A 17,035-nucleotide genomic window follows, 5' to 3' on the forward strand; every position below is an offset into this window, starting at 1 on the left:
CACCCCATGTAAATTTAATCCCCTCTGAATAGGGCTGTAAACATACACGGCCTCATTATTGTCCATTTTTGTAATAACGAAGATCTGCTGTTGTTTTTGGTGGTATTTGCCCAGTGTGCTACGCACAGTTATTTTTCAGAGCCTTCTAAAACAGCTTTGTCCTGGAATGTTTTGGAGGGTGTGCTCTGGCCTTTAGATCTAATGGCCATTTCCTAAATTCCCAGAATTGCTGTGATTTCAATCCTCTGTTCTTTTCAGATCCTTTATATAATTGTATCCAATATTGAAGACCATAATATTGACCTTTCTACCAGCCAACCCATATGACAACATTCATAACATTTGGGCACTCTTGGTCAAAATGTCCACTATCCTTTTAACATATTAAGCAAGATTAGTGTCAACTTTGTTTTTTATGATTTTGGGGTGAAAATAGAAAAGCAGCACCATGTAAAAGTCACTGGTCACTGCGAGAGATTTCAGCTCTCGGATAACATTTAACAAGGTCTCATTTAACAAGGCCTTAATTAGCTGAGCTATGGCTTATTCGACCCTCATTCAAACCTCGTCCCAACAACCAGCAGACAAGGACTTCTCTGAGCAGCTGCTGAGGACTCTGAGCATTAACACAACTGATGCCCACAAAGCAGGAAAAGACTATACAAGGATAACAGAGATACCAAGAAGAAGAAGACCTTGGGAAAGTGATGATGCACTGATCTACTGTGCAGCAACACCTGCACTAATATGACCTAAAAGCCTACAGAGGGTGTACCTGACTATGTACTGACCATGCATGGTGTCCAGACATTTGCTTCAGGCCCTTTTGTGTTATTTATTTTGTGAAAACTATAAAACATGGAGATAAAAAGTTATCTTGCATAAAATATTTGTTTTTAAAAATCTGGTCGGCTGTCTATTCACACATTTAACAGATTTAACAACTACACCACTGTATACATAGTCATATTTCAATATTATGACCACCTACCTAATAGTTTGTATAACCACCCTTGGCTTGGATGACACTAGTAAGACATCATGGCATGGACTGCACAAGGTCAGGGAAGCTGTTTATTATAGGAGTTAACTGGTCTACAGTTGTGGCTATAGAACACCCCTTGCAGTTAGTGGTTTCCGAAATACTACCACCTTCACCCACTGTTACAGTCATTAGAATATTACGACCACCTGGTTTGGAATGAGCCCGGCCCGGGGCATTGCAGATGCCCTGCAACAGGGTTTGCTGCACGTTGCTGCATAACTAAGCGAGCACACCAGTCAGCTGTTGCAGAGTGCAAAACGATTGCCATGAGAAATATGGGATGATATTTGACTCATGTCCAAAAAAGTATGGTGATAATAATAATAAAAGGGTGATGGCATCATGGGAACCGCTAACTTCACAGGCTTTTCTAGAGGTTGTAGTGTTGAAAGTGTATCGAGATTGGATTTCTCACACATTGAGGGCCTCCCAATGGAATAATAGTGCAGAGCAATGGAGCAAGCTAACCTCTATATCTGAACACCTTCCATCACCCTAATACAGTCCACGCCACAACGTCTAGTGTCATCCGAGCCAGAAGAATGGTTAGTTCAACTTTTAGGTAGGTGGTCCTAATATTCTGATGTGACTTTGTATGTTGTTCAGACTCAAGAAATGTCTCTTCGAGGGGCGGGGGGAGGTCCTTAGTGTCCTGTTCACAAGGAGGTCAGTACAGCTGCAGGCTTTTGCAGTAATTGCCCTACTGCCTCACGTACGTAAAGCTAATTTACACCCTTATTCAGCTGAAATGCACCATTCCAGAATTCTAATGTGCTCAAAGAGCCAAGCTTGTGTCCTCTGTGTTCCCTATGCTACATCTTCTAGATGTGCATTTTTGGGTTTCCTGAAGACCAGTCTGATAGAAACATCATCCATCTTTACATTACATTGCAAAATTACAGAGAGTACCCTTCCCCTCCCCTCTACTTTAATTATTAGTGTAGTCATCAGTACACAGGAAGCGTTCAGTACCCTGGAGAGCTCCCCCCACCAAAGCACATCTAAACAGGGTCCAACATGGCTTCTCTTGCTGTCATCTGCTGTGTAATTTTAGGATCAAATGCTGCAATTTTTAAAGCCCCCTCTTATGTCGCAGCCTCTTCCAACTGTCTAGCTGTTAAAGAGGTCCCTCACACGCTGACCGGACCACTGAATGCCCCTCTTTTTCACTTACAGTCTTACAGTAGGGGGCTTTCTTTTCTGTCTGCAGGGCAGGAACTGCGAGTATAATTATGATGACTGCTTGCTCCGGCCATGCCCCGATGGCTTCTACTGTGTGGATGGCATCAACACTGTCAGCTGTGTTGCCGTGGAGACGGATGGTATCACCTTGCCTCCGTGGGGCTTTACTCCCACTGTCCCCAGCTCGCCGTTTACCCTGTCACCAGTGGATGACCTCCTCGATGTCCAGCATCCAACTGGTAGGCAGGAGATTTTTTTTTTACATATGTGACAAAACACACATTCATGTCACCCTTTACATTACTACAGCTACGCTACTTGGCCAAAAGTATATGGACACTTGAACATCACTATTCTTCATAAGGGATTCATCCAAAAACCTTTAGGCATTACTTTGTGGTTGGACCCTGCACTTTACTGGGAAGGCTTTCCACCAAAGCTTTGAAACATGGTTGTTAGCAATCACTTTCAGTTTCAAGTTTGCAAGAGCATTTGGTTGGATTTGATTGATGAGGCCTGGCTCTCAGTTGGGTTTAATCTAAAAAATTAATAAATAAATAAATTATATGGTTGAGGTCCTTGTCTGTCCACACCAATACCATGTCATCTTAGACCCTACCCCAGGAAAGGGGGAGTTTCCTAAACTATTGCTGCCAAGTTAAAAGCACCCAATTCAACCCAAGAATACTGTATGATGTAACATGTACGATTTCCATCAAACCTCACAGCTGGCCTTCAACATTTGAGCTGAGAGTGCCCTCCCTGGATCCGCAAAAACCCAAATCTTTCCTCCAGACTACAGGGTGGTAAAGCTTGGTCATAATTCCACAGCAGTAGTTCTCAAACCAGTCCTCTGGGACCCCCTAAACAGCCCACAGTTTAACACTGTGTTGCCAGTTGGGTTCGACTGTCCGGGTGTCTCTGAGAAACCGATAGAGAATGGTTGGAACCGCTCTTCCACAAAGTACAGAGAAGGTGGGATTTACGTCACCCAGCAGGTTAAAGTGTCCGCAAACTTTTGGCCACATGTGTAAAACTTTTTTTAATTTATTTTTTATTATTAATACGAGCTTCCAAACACAGTATTAGTTTTTACATTCTTTAATGCAATCCCAGTTTGCCTCACTGTCGCTTTACACACTCTTGGCATTCCCTCAAGCAGCTCCATGAGGAGCCACCTGGGATGCTTTTTCAGCAAGCTGGAATATGTTCTGCATATGTTGAACACTTGTTGGCTGCAGTACTTTCATGCTGTGAATCTTCTGTCCTACCACATCCCAAAGGGGTTCTGTTGGATCCAGATAGAGTGACTGGAAAGATCCAGCACTGAGGAACACTGAATTCATTGTGAAGTTCCTGAAACCAGTTTGAGACCACTGTTGCTTTCTGATCTGGTGCATCACCATGGAATCTGGAGGTAGCTGTTAGAAGACGTAGAAGAAGTAAACATTGGTCGTGAGGGGACCTGGCACATGGTCAGCAACAATGCTCGTATAGTCTGTGGCCTTCAATTGGCTATGATTGGTATTAACGGCCCAAAGTGTGCCAAGTAAAACTTCTCCACACTACGGTGGTTGGTGTGGTGCAACAGATAACACCACTACCTGCCACTGAGCTACCACACCATGTGGGAGACTGGGGTTCGATTCCCGGTCTGGGTGACTGTATGCTGCGCTACACCAATAAGAGTCCTTGGGCAAGACTCCTAACACTACACTGACCCACCCCTGTAATATGAGTAATCTTGTAAGTCCCTCTGGATAAGAGCATCTGATAAATGCCATAAATGTAAATGTACGACACCACCTTTACCAGACTGGACTGTTCACATAAGGCAGGTTGGGTTCTGTAGATTCATGCAGTTTGATACCAACTGTTTGATGATTCTTAGAAATCCTGATTCATCAGACCAGGCTGCAATTCTCCAGTCTTTAATGTCTATTGGTGAGCCTGTGCTGTGCTGAGCCCCTGCAGCCTCAGCTTTCTGTTCTTGGCTGAAATGGCAGTGGGACCCTGTTGTAGCTCATCCTCCTCAAAGTTGGACATGCTGTTCATTCTGAGATGCTTTTCTTTTCTGCTTTTCTTTTCATGCCATATTTCTGGGTTAATTACAATTACCCTTGTCATTCCAAGATGGGAAGTTTAGTGATCTTTTATTAATGACAAATTCTGAATTGTTCCAGATGGGAGTGTAGATGGTTGGTGAGAATTTTGGTATTTATTAATTTCATTATTTATTCGATTCAGAGTTGATGCCACTGTTGTAAAATTGAAGTAAGGATGTTTTTTGAGTGCTTGGCTAATAACAATGGTAGGTCTGAGATTTGAATATCGCTGCATAATGTTTGTTCGATGTCAATCTTTGATCTATTTTAATATGTACTTTAGTTTATTTTACATTTGCGAGGTAATGGTGGTAATAAAGGTTTGGGGCTTCTAGACCGCCATAAGACATGATGGTGTCTAGGGATTTGAACCAGTTAGTTAGTCCAATTAGTTGGCGGTTGCATGGGAATCACTGAATGACAGTATTGTCATTTTAATTGCGGCTATTCTACCAAAGAGGTAGAGAGGTACATTTGCCCAATAATGTAGGTGGTGGTTGTTGTTTATTGTTTTGATAAGTGGATTGAAGTGCATTGTCCCTATCAAATAAAATGTAAATAGTATGGCACGATCTTCTGGGAAGGGGCATGGCTACTGCAACCCGGTAGTCAACCAAGATGAGCTCAATGCAAACCCTAACACCCTCTCTACTGAGGAACGAGGCAGTACTCCCATGCGTTCCTCTCCTCTCTCTCTCTCTGTGAGGTCTATTATAACCTTTATGCTCCACCTGGAGTCCGCAGCATTAAGGCGGTGCGCCTGGTCCCATGGAAGCGGTACCCATGGATCCCCGCCTCCTCGCTGCCACAATAGATAATGATGGTGGCTGATGATGAAGGTTGGTTTGAAGGGGCCTCCTGTGGACTTTTGCAGAGGGTCCCAACAGACCCAGACAGAAGGTGTACAGGTGTTCCCAATAAAATGAAGTGCTTGGATTTGGTTTGAGAGTATTTGAGTAGCCATTGCGTCCCATTTTTGCTTCCTTCATTTCACCCGGTCCCCTCATCACGTGCTCGGCCCTGGTTCTTAATGAATGAAAAGCAAGTTCTTGTCTTTCTTTAGAGACCGTGAGTAATTATTTTCCCATACAGGCTTGAGTTCTCGCTGTTCTGTGAAGACAAAGAGCCATTATATTATGGAAATCACATGCTATTTATTCAAGCTTTGCATTTAGACATTGTTAGGATTACTTTTTCTCACTTTCGGTTGGGTTTATGGTGTACTGCCTCATGCAGCCGCAGTGGATGGACTGCATATTGTACTGCCTGCCGAGAGGAGAAATCCTTTAATCCTTTAATTTAATTGTTTTCAGTAATTAGTCCCATCAGTTTTAGTATTATTCCCCCCTCCCCCTCTTCCTTTGAGGCTTCGGCGTTCTGGCAGCGCATCCGTTTACGACTGAAGATTTGCGCTGCGCTGAAGCTGCTTCAGCCAATCATCTAGGGAGGGGTATCTTTAAAAGGCAGCGGAGCGTTGCAGCTTAAAGGATAATCGGCGAATAATATCTGAGTAAATGTGTCAGTCAGTCACGTTCTGCTTGAAAAGACTTGATTCCAGTTCAGATGAAGCAGCTTTATCTGATTTTGGCAGCTGTCTTATTATCCTCATTGCATAATGCCTTCTCTCATAGCAGCAATATCGGCACACTGGTCCATAACCCATAAACAAGAAAATTCAAGTTCAAAAAGCGACTGGCAGCCCATAAATCAAACATACGGAAAATAGATATTACATACTGTCAGAGTCTGATAAAAGTTATGAAGTCTAATAATAAAACTGAAAAAACAAAAATAAATGAGTTTGAAAATGTGTGTAAGTGAAATACAGAGCAGACACACACACACAGCTTGTCTAATACCTGTAGAGAAGAAGTACTGTCAATAGAATAGGACTCCCTGTAGCAGATAAACAACATAAACCTATTGGCACCATGCTGCCTAATGCCAGGCCTGGTGTGGGCTAGAGGAGGGGTATAAAGACCCCCTCAGCAGCATTGAGAAGCTGTGGGGCAGTGGAGGAACTGTGTTCTCTGGAATGATGGATGGTGGTGGAGCTCCATCCAGTACTTTTGGGATGAGTTGGGGAGTTGGGGATGATGAGGTGTGATGATCATCATCCAACATCTTGATCTCACTAAAGTTCTCGTTGCTGAATGCAGTCAAATCCTCACAGCAGTGTGTAATGTTGAATGGCAAAGCAGATACTTTCAAACAAATGACAAGAATCAACAGCAAAAGGGTTGGTAGTACTTCTCAAACTGTCTCTGATTGGCTGAGGTGGGTGATGCGATGGTGACGTCATGAGATGGGGAATTGTGGGAATTGTAGTTTGTTGATTGAGGTGAAGGAAATGCATGGCGGCATGACACGACTATGCCCTTTGTTTTGGACAGTAGAGACAGATGATGGACTCTGAATACCCTTTATTTCAGAAGAAACAATGAATGAGCAGGTGTCCCAATACATTTGTCCTTTTAGTGTGTGTGTAGAGAGTAGAGTTGGAGAGGAGTGCATGAGTGTGTGTGTGTGTGTGTGTGTGTGTGTGTGTGTGTGTGTGTGTGTTTAAATTGATTTAAGAATGTACTAATTGCTTTTTGGCATTTACACAATCCATCAAAAATGAAACCCTTAGCATTCGAGCCAGCCGCTCCGAAGAAACAGGAAAATATCCACATTGATTTTCAGGAGGGGACAAATGTCAGCCGTGCAAATGTGAGGCTTGCGCCGAGCGGCCGGGGTCCCAGTGTTACGCTTCTGGAAATGTATCTAAAGATTCTGGGAGTTATTTAAGGTGAAGCAGAAATCAATAGGGCCTGCGATGACATCTCTCGCAGTACCAGTCCAGGCCTGAGCGTGGTGCGGGTGTAGCAAGTGAGCATAATCCAGAATTCCCAACCAAAGCACATGAAATGCATAACTCTCAGACAAACGAGCAAATGCATACGCTCAACAAAGCAATGTGCACCGCATGCAGCGATAGGCTAAGAGAGTTTGACTGGCTGCAGCCAGAACTGTGAAAGACGAGCATGTCTGTGGATGGAGTCTGTGCCCTGGGGAAAGGGGCAGTTAATTATCTGTATGTGGTCTCCATAGAAATCAATGAGCGTAGGATGTGGAAAGTCGATGTGCAGAGGACAGTGGGCTGTCCACCCGGCCCACAGGAGCTCCATTTGTCTAGACTTGGTAATATAGAGGGTGCGATATTTGTTCCGGAGGAAGCTGAACCCCTTAAACCGCAGGTTTATTATTAGAACATCTGTGTCAGCAGTGGGTGTGACTTAAAGTATCCGAATGCATTCATCAGAGGGAGTGTCCACTCTGGGTCGGGGTCGATTCAGGCATATTTGAATGGATCAGAGCGCCATCTGTTGTCCTCAAGGCATCATTAACGGACACTATAGCCCAGCCGGCTGCAGTGTGGTAGCAGTGGTACGGACGATCTCAGAAGGTAAATAAAGGAGTTGAGGTTCTGCAGTGTGGAGCTATTTTACAGTGGAACCTGAAAACAGACCATAATATCTGACCCTTTATATATAGAACCGGAGAACCGACCACTCGCCTTTCTCTGGTTATAAACCAGCACTGTAGAACCCATTCAGAGCCAAGTGGAGGCTAATGCTAATGCTAACACACACACACACACACACACACGCTATAGAAACCCCAATCACACACACACAGCACACACACCCACTATAAACCAGCTATTACACACCAGTAGACCCATACAATACTACTACACTCACATACACAGGAGGTGATTAGACTGCAGTGTTGTAAAGAAGCTGGAAGCTGATTGGTCAGACTGGATTAGAAGATATTAAACACTATAAAACATCATTTTAAGAAAAGAAGTCCCGACTAAATTAAATCAGTCAGTCAAGAATGTCTGATTATAGAAACTGAGATTTTACTGATCAGATTAATCAGCAGCTCGTCTGATCTAAACTGTGAGGCTGGATTATTTATTTATATCATTTTTATTTAAACAAGCACAAAGGCTGATACTCAGCATTAAGAGACTCTGATCAGCTTGGGGGGCAAAATAAGCTGACTGGGACACCCCTAGTGTCCACAGACATTTGAACATATAAAGTATTAAGGATGGTGTTTTAGTACACAGCGGGAAAAACTAAGGATTGTGACTGGATCAGGCTTAAAATAGCCTTAAAAGTCCTATTAAATGGACACCCAGCCCGACCTGCTGGAAGACTGCCCACTGAGGTCCCCTCTATCTGCATCAGACGAGCTGCCACCTACCAGTCCGACCATTAGGCCCCCCACCCACCACCACCACCCATACCAGACCAGCGGCACACCCTCCTACCACTGCTACCTGTTTAATGACCATGTTCAAACCTAAATGCACTCTTAACTATCTGCACTATTAATAATATCACCACTATTAACTATCTGCTGTATCTGGTTTGGTAATTTTTATCAATAATTTATCAATAGTTCTGATCAGAGGAGGACGGGTCGGGTCCTCCTTGTGAGTCTTGGTTCCTCCCAAGGTTTCTTCCTCCAGCTCTGAGGGAGGTTCTCCTTGCCACTGTTGTCGTTGGGGCTCACTGGGGGTCTTTGATCCTTCATGTCTTTACTAATTACTGATTATGTAAAGCTGCTTTGTGATGACAACAGTTGTAAAAAGCTATACAAATAAATTTGACTTGACTTGACTAATGAAGACCCAGTTTGGATTTAATTTAGTTATTATTCCACTTTTGGCCCAATTATCATGCATAATATTGATATCCTGCAAATTTATCATAACGTACCTCCAGTACAGTACCATTAAAGCTTTATTACTATAAATGATCAAAAAGCCGATCCGCACCTAAAGCCCTTCGAGCTTCAAGTACGGCTCGGCTCGACCCGCCATCCCTCAAAATCTGTGGAAGACAAGCGTCCAGGCTTTTTTCTGTCCTGGCACCAAAGTGGTGGAACCAGCTTCCCCTGGGTGTCCAAACGGCCGAGTCACTCGCGGTCTTCAACGGCAGACTGAAGACCCACCTCTTCAGAGAGTACTTGGACGGTTAGAGTTCTATAGTCAGCTTATTGTCTTGTGTTTAGTAATGTCTAAGCTTAGAGGTATCTTTGAATTATTAGTCTATTCTAACTAGCTGAGGTTTTTCTTGGGTAAATAGCAAAGCACTTTGTAAGTCGCTCTGGATAAGAGCGTCTGCTAAATGCCATAAATGTAATGTAAATGTAAATTATGTTGTTAAAACTAATATTTCATATCTTATAAGTATAAAAAAATAAGGGCATGAAGTGTGAACCCACATGCAGATCCTTATAGTTTACACTAAGGAACCTGTAGGCCAACAGAACAGGAAGCAAGTTGGCCAAATCCATCCATCAGTGATGGCTACACGGACACAAGTGGCCACACCAGACCACATTTAAAAGCACTTTCATGTCCTGTGACATGCAAGAATTGTTCGAGATTGGTTCAGAAGACCAGCCTGAAGGTCCATCTCTGTAATGAGATCTTCTTCTTGCACCTGCTACATACTACTCCATGCATGAGCTTTCCCCAGTCTTCCTTTCATCCCTTTCCACCCTCATCCACGGCAGCACAGCTGGGTCAACTCCAGACGAAGCACTAGCACATGAGGCGTGCAGAGCTCGTGTTGGTGTTGGTTGGTGACGTGGTTTATGAAGCCAGGGTCATATCTCCTTCAAAGGAAACGAGATCTCACGCCCTCACTAACGAGCAGATGAGGGCGCGCCGGACGTCCGGCCGGGTCGTTATTCCTCTGTTCTCTTCAGTTCATTAGCCCCGCGGTCAGCCTGTCCTGCCCGAGTTTAATCTGCTCTTGTCAGGTATTGCCCGGTAATTGATGACAACAGATCCAGTCGCCCGTTCCACACTTCCACACCAACGCTGCCGTGGAATAAATACCGATGGCATTCGGAGCAACTAACGAGGTCTCATGAATGTGTCTATGTAGGTCGCTCTCTAAAAACATCCAGTGCCCTAGGTGCAGCTAAGAATAGCTTCGCAAGGCGCAGAGTTAAAACCTCCGCTTTGCTCTTTGTGCTATCACCCTCGGCTCCGTTACCTATTCAGACGCGCCGGGCACCGAACCCACTTTAGAGAGAGTGAGGAAAAGGACTTGGAACTTAGTTGAGCCCTGTCGTCTTCTTTCACACGTCGAAAAGAGTTAAAGACGGGTTGGTGATGGCCTTTACGCCACGGTACTCCTGGCCCTTGAAGGAGGCCGTGCTTTTAAAGTAACAGGGTGGTGGTTGAGGGAAAGGGCTTCGTGAACTTCGGTCAGGACCCTGTTTGATAAGAGGTGATATACCACCAACTAGGGCTTTCCTGGTCAAGGGTTTTTTTAATATACTCCTCCTTCCTCTGTCTAAAAAATCTAGGGACAGTAATATTTGGATAAAGAAACTGATAAATGTAGGTTTTTGGAGCTTGTCTACTAACCACAGTGCATCATGGGACAATATCTGGATGCTAATACTCACCTACAAAATAATGATGGAATTAATTGATCAATAAAGTTAACCGATAATAAAACCAACAAGCTGAAACAGCCAAAAAAAACATTAAAAATACCATACACTTCCTGTCCAAATGTTTGTGGACACCCCTTCTAATGAATGCGTTTAGCTATGTTAAGTTGCACCCATTGCTCAAATGAAGTTGCACAGTTGTACAGTCCCTGTACTGTCAATAGAATAAGACACTCTGGAGCAGATGGACATGAACCAATTGGCACACTATTGGGCTAGAGGGGTATAAAGCCCCCCAGCATTAAGCTGTGGAGCAGTGGAAGAACTGTGTTATCTGGAATGATGGATGTTGGTGGACCTCCATCCAGTACTTTTGGAAGTTGAGGATGTGGTGGGGTGGTGATCGTCCAACATCCTGTCTTCTGGGCAGACTTTTTTGTTTCTTAATACTCTAGATTTCAAAATGAGAGAAACTGAGGTGTCCCAATACATTTGTCCGGATAGTGTATACACAAACTACTAGAGACTAATCGGTGATCTTGTTTTAACAAGAAGAGAGAGCGAGGCCAGTTGTGCTCTCTCAGGCTCTTGCTGCTGATGGCAGGCAGCATGACTCAGGATTCAAACCAGTGATCTTTTGGTCACAGTGGCAGTGTTTTAGTCCACTCAGAACCAGTCGTCACCTAATATCCCAATACTTTTGTCCGTATAGTGTATACACAAACTACTCGAGACTAAATCAGTGTTTCAATCTTGGTTGAAAGAAGTGGGTCTTGAAGCTTGGGTCTGGTTTTGCAGAGTATGCTAGACTATGACAACCTGTCGTAGCAGAGGCAGAGGGAAATCTGGTGGGCCTGGCTGGTGGAGAGCTTAGTGGAGATTAATCACGGCACGAGGGGCCTTTCCTGAAGTGATCACCACAGTGCACGGGGACTCGCTATCACCTGCCACCGACAGCGCCAGGAGATTAAATGACATAAACCGTGCCCCTTGAAATCAACTTGTGGGGGGGGGGGGGGGGGTGTGACAGAGAGCATCTCCCAGTTGGTCGCCCACTGCACAAATCCATTTTGAGTGTTACACTCCGCGGCGGTGTACTTTTTAATTATCAACCCGTTCCTCTCCGAGCTCTGTTAAGCCTCCTGACGAAACTAACCGAGCTGGCTTGTCTTCTGTTCGCTCGCTTCTGCACGCTACCAGACCCCCGTAATTAGACTAGGCTACGCAATAATAAACAGGGTCAGTGGTTTGTTTACATTTGCGCTGCCGTTGTCTAATTGTTCGGTGTCCTTTTTTTTCTTTAATGCTTCTGAGGGGCTCTGTTGCACAGCTCCAGTCTTATGAAACACGGTGTCATGCTAATGTCGCCAGAGCAGATCGTGAATATTCATGAGCACCATTCACGAGCTGTAGCCTGACTGCACAGCCGTGTCCCGGGCGTTGCGTTCCAGCAGTGTGTCGGGGACCCTTGGTGTTTATTAAGATGTCCGTGGTGGTGTAGGTTGGCCTGTGAATGCTTTATCCAGTAGGGGGTTGCTGTATTTTAGGATTGCATTACAGCCACAGTGCAGTGCTTCACTAATGCAACTGTGGCAAAGAGGGTCACGCTAAGCAATAACGCATAAGAGGGAGCGCTATGAGGTGGGATATTGACCGAGTGACTGAAACACTGCCACTATGACCCAAAGATTACTGGTTTGAATCCAGGCTTAAGCTGCCTGCCATCAGCAGCCAGAGCCTGAGAGAGCACAGCACTGGGTACCCGGCTCAGAAGCATCAGCAAGCATCACACTGAAGTGATGTGGGGAGAGAGACGGCGCCATCCACCCACTCTGAGAGAGCGAGGCCAGTTGTGCTCTCTCAGGCTCTGGCTGCTGATGGCAGGCAGCATGACTCTGGAGTCAAACCAGTGATCTTTGGGTCATAGTGGCAGGGTTTTTAGTCCACTCCAGAGCCAGTCAGCACCTAATGTTTTGGCTCTTGCTTGTTACTGGGTTACCGATGGCTGGTTGAGCATGTGTCTGAGGAGGCATGTGTCAGTCCTCACCCTCCCATATTATTATTAAGTATTAAAATATATGAAGCTGAGCTTTGTTTTTGTTTCTCTGTTTCTTTGAAGCAAGATCACGGAGTTCACACTATATGGACAAAAGTATTGGGACAGCTGCTCATTTATCGCTTCTTTAGAAATTAAGGGTATTAAAAACTGTCCCACAGAAGAAAAGTTTTCTACCATATGTTTCTTAGCATTGCTTAGCAGCATTGCTGTGAGGATTTGATTGCATTCAGTGACTAGCATTAGTGAAGCCAGGGTGATGATCACCTCACCGCATCCCCAAAAGTATTGGATGGGTTCCAGATAACATTGTTCCACTACTCCACAGCTCAATGCTGGGAGGCTTTATATACCCCTCTGGCCCTCAGAGCGAGAGAATACTAAACAAAGCTCAGCTTCATATATTTTAATATTTAATAATAATCTACAGATACATCAGTGTGTGTAGCCATGGAATTAATATTAATCTGTAACACTGACTAATTATATAAATTATTATTTAACAAAATTCAAATTTTCATCCCTTACAGATCATGGTTTACCTCACAATTCACAGTTTGGTCCCATTTTACACTTTGAAGCAGTGTAAAAAAGAAGCACTTAAAAGCTGTTAAATATTATTGAATATTAAAATATATGAAGCTGAGCTTGAATTCCAGTGACCCGTTCTTCTGTAAATGATGCAGTGGATCGTGCTCCCTCTGATTGGCTGATCTAGATTCATGCCTCAAACCACACAATGTACCCTACCTGCCTGTCCACAGTGTCTTTTTAGTGTAATTATGTGCTATCTGGGATGCGGTGCAAATAACAGCGTGAAATCTCCAGCATTCATGGTAATAAATAAGGTGCAGATCATAAAACCATACATACGTTTTTCCTTTTAGTCAATATGAACTATTTTTAATAATCTCACATTGGGGGTGTACAGGTTAATGTATAGCACAAAAGCCCTACAGTTCATATTTCTCTGCAGCTTTTATTTATACACGTATTAATAAGACCTTTTCGCTCTTTAACGAACAAAACTGGAATTGGAAATGCTTAAAGAGAAAAGCAAGCTTAACCCTCCTGTTATGCTGCGGGTCAAATGAATCCATTTGAAAGTTTAAAAATTATTTTTAATTACTTTTGGAGCATGAAAGCTTTTTCCGCTGGGGTTAATTGGTGTATTGAACAGGAAAATGGAAATTGGCTAATTGGAAAATTGACCCAGTAGCCACAATAGAGGCTTTAAAGTGTAAAAAAAAGAAAAGAAAGAAAGAAAGAAAGAAAGAAATTGGGACCAAACTGTGAATTTGTGAGGTATCTTGAGGTAAACCATAATTAAAGTTAATAAGGTTAAATCATAATTTATATAAATTTAGCTAAAAATAATGTTCAGAGAAAGTGTTCTTTCTAGCTACATTTGGATTGCTGAACTGTCTATTTGGTTAATTTCATTTGGGAACGTTATTGCTGTTAATTACAGCTTAAATAACATGGATTATAAAGTGCAATATCAATTTCCTTTTTAACTGATTGGTGTTTTGTTTTTGTTTGTTTGTTTTTTAGACATTTTTAATTGTCATTTTGGTGCAATGTACTATGCCATTGCTTTTTTTGTTTGTTTTTGTAAATGTATTATAGAATCTACTGTAAACTAGACCAAAGTTATGGAGTTTCATCAAAAAACAAACAAAACAAAGAGTTATATATTTATTATATATATTTATAGTATTATATAATATTGTTTATGTTGATTTTGGCTATTAGAATGCATTATTATAGTTGTTTTTTTAGTGTACTGTGTGAATCATCTACAAAACTAGCTGCATTTTGAAAGTTTGGACATTAAAATATGACATTTTCTGCAGATGGAAATGTTTCAGATAGAAATGAATTTCACTTACAATAGAAAAGTGTTGTATTCCAATTTGCCACATTTTATATTTAAACATTTCCTAGTATATAAAATTCAGCCAACCTAAGTATATGTGTATTAAAACCTGCATGGGTGTGTTCTCTAGAGGATGTGTGTACTGATATACGCTTAGTAAATAAATAAAACCGGCCCACAATTATTTCAACTTTTGCATTCTGCACACAAGCAATCCGTCTGACGGTCCGTCCGTTTCTGATCCAGTGTGATTCAGTAGGAAAGGCCATTTGCCAAGTTGTCCACAAACCTCAGATGTATCCCAGGCTAATGAACAGTGTGCTACACAAACCTAATGCGTGTATTTACTGGCGGCGCATGAATCAGACGGCAATAAAAGAAAATGCTCATTACTTTAATCGCATAACTATCATTGAATTATTCATCACAGGTTCAATCTGCTCAATCTATTTCATTACAGTGAATTATGAGGGCTTTCAGGGCTGAAACTTTAATGTAATGGCTGCCTCATCGCTTGTCTGTTAGCGCAGTAGTATTCAGGTATTTTGCATGTATTAGTATGAGGATCCCGAGGGGTCTGTGTGTATGGGGGGTGGGGAGAACATTTCTGATCATTATAGTACAATCAGTCTGTTACCTTTTTTATACAGAATCCATTAGTCTGTGCTTTATAGGTCTTAGATACACTCTTCATCACTTTTGCTTTTATTAACCTCTGGCAAAAGCAGGTACTTATGACTTAGGAAGTCATTTCAAGTTTTTTTCATATTTTGTGATGGAATTCATAACTAAATATTGCAGAAGTCTGATGGAAAAAGGCTGATGTGTGGATAAGGGGTAGCATGGTGTCGCCTCACCAAAATCTTGTGAAAAAAAAACTGTAAATTAAACTTTTAATGGATGGTGATGTAAAATTATTAAATTTCTGGTAATTTTGGGGCATTTCCATTAGTCCGTTCGTCTTGAGATTTGAATGTGACACAAACCACACCTGTTATTTCATTATTTAAATTATGTAAAGGAAAAAAATGGAGATACAGGGCTTTTGCGTGACTAGTTCATTTGATGGGTTCTTTTCCACAGAACCCCCTCCCCCCATATTTTTTTTTAACCCAATTTTCCTGCCCAATTGCTTCACCCACTTATTACTACTCTCCCCATATCATATATAATTCTCCCGATACTGAAAGGGTGAGGACTGTGACCCATGCCTCCTCGGACTCCTGCGTCACCGCCTCTTTTCCAATGGCTGCTGATGCAACATCACCAGGCAACCAATGCACAGGTGCCTCCCTCACAGTGAAGTGATGTGGAGAGTCACCACAGGCCTCTATTAGAACAGAACAAGGCCAGTTGTGCTCTTCTGGTCTCTGGATGCTGATGGCAAGCAGCATGACCAGCGAACCTTCGAACCTCCAGCAATCCTTGGGTCATCACTGAACCACTCTGTTAAATGAGGTGCTAGCTTGGCTGCATCCCTTGTGAATTCTTTCTAACATGCATTGCTTTTTGCTTGGTCCTTCTCCTATGTTGCAGGCACCATAACCTGACAACTCATAATGATTGGCTGCTTAGCAATGCAAATAATGTAGTCAGCTAGCAGCTCGCATATTAAACACATGCTCCAGATCTGCAGGCCTTGCTTGTGATGCTTTGTGAAGGTTCATTCTGGGTGCTTCAGTCCCATTATAGGAATTCAATCCACTCTTATGGGTCATTTTTACTCCCTTTACGTACAAAAATGATCACGTCACTGCCCCCTTTACATTGGCACGGATGTTAAGCAATGCATTCTCTAGAGGGCAGTTCAGCAATGAAGATGTAGATGGTGAAGGCAGCCCTGCTAATGTACGTACTAAATAAAAGACCAGAGGCCGCGGGGTAGACTGCGGTGGTCTGTGAGGCCTTTAAATACTTTGCAAGTTTCTTTTCTGCCAGAGTTTCCTCTTCAGAGTTTCTGTACAGCAGTGGTCTTGTTTTGCTTGAAATATTGGCTACGCTGCCCCCACGATTTCCAGTGGTACTGCTCAGTTCCATCCCTGTCCGTGGGCTGTCGGAGGACATGCACACATATATAGTACAGACAGAAGATCCACGGAAGACAAGCGTCCAGGCTTTTTCCTGTCCTGCACCGAAGTGGTGGAACGAACTTCCCCTGGGTGTCCGAACAGCAGAGTCCAACACTCGCTGTCTTCAAACCCAGACTGAAGACCCTCCTCTTCTGAGAGTACTCAGGCGAAGAGAAGAGTACTATGGTCTTCTTACTGACTTGTGTTTAGTAGAGTCTAAACATT

The 17,035-nt window shown here is 43.1% G+C and overlaps 1 protein-coding gene across 1 annotated transcript in view; it reads left to right on the forward strand.

Annotated features, from left to right (window-relative positions):
* Positions 1-17,035, forward strand: part of eys (eyes shut homolog) — a 334,776-nt gene that overhangs the window by 175,377 nt on the left and 142,364 nt on the right. The window contains exon 31 of the mRNA XM_072669909.1: positions 2,256-2,466. Coding sequence (XP_072526010.1) covers positions 2,256-2,466 — 211 coding nt within the window. The remainder of the gene's footprint in view (positions 1-2,255; positions 2,467-17,035) is intronic.

This window comes from Salminus brasiliensis, chromosome 24 (genome assembly GCF_030463535.1).
Source record: "Salminus brasiliensis chromosome 24, fSalBra1.hap2, whole genome shotgun sequence".
In the NCBI taxonomy this organism is placed as follows: Eukaryota; Metazoa; Chordata; class Actinopteri; order Characiformes; family Bryconidae; genus Salminus; species Salminus brasiliensis.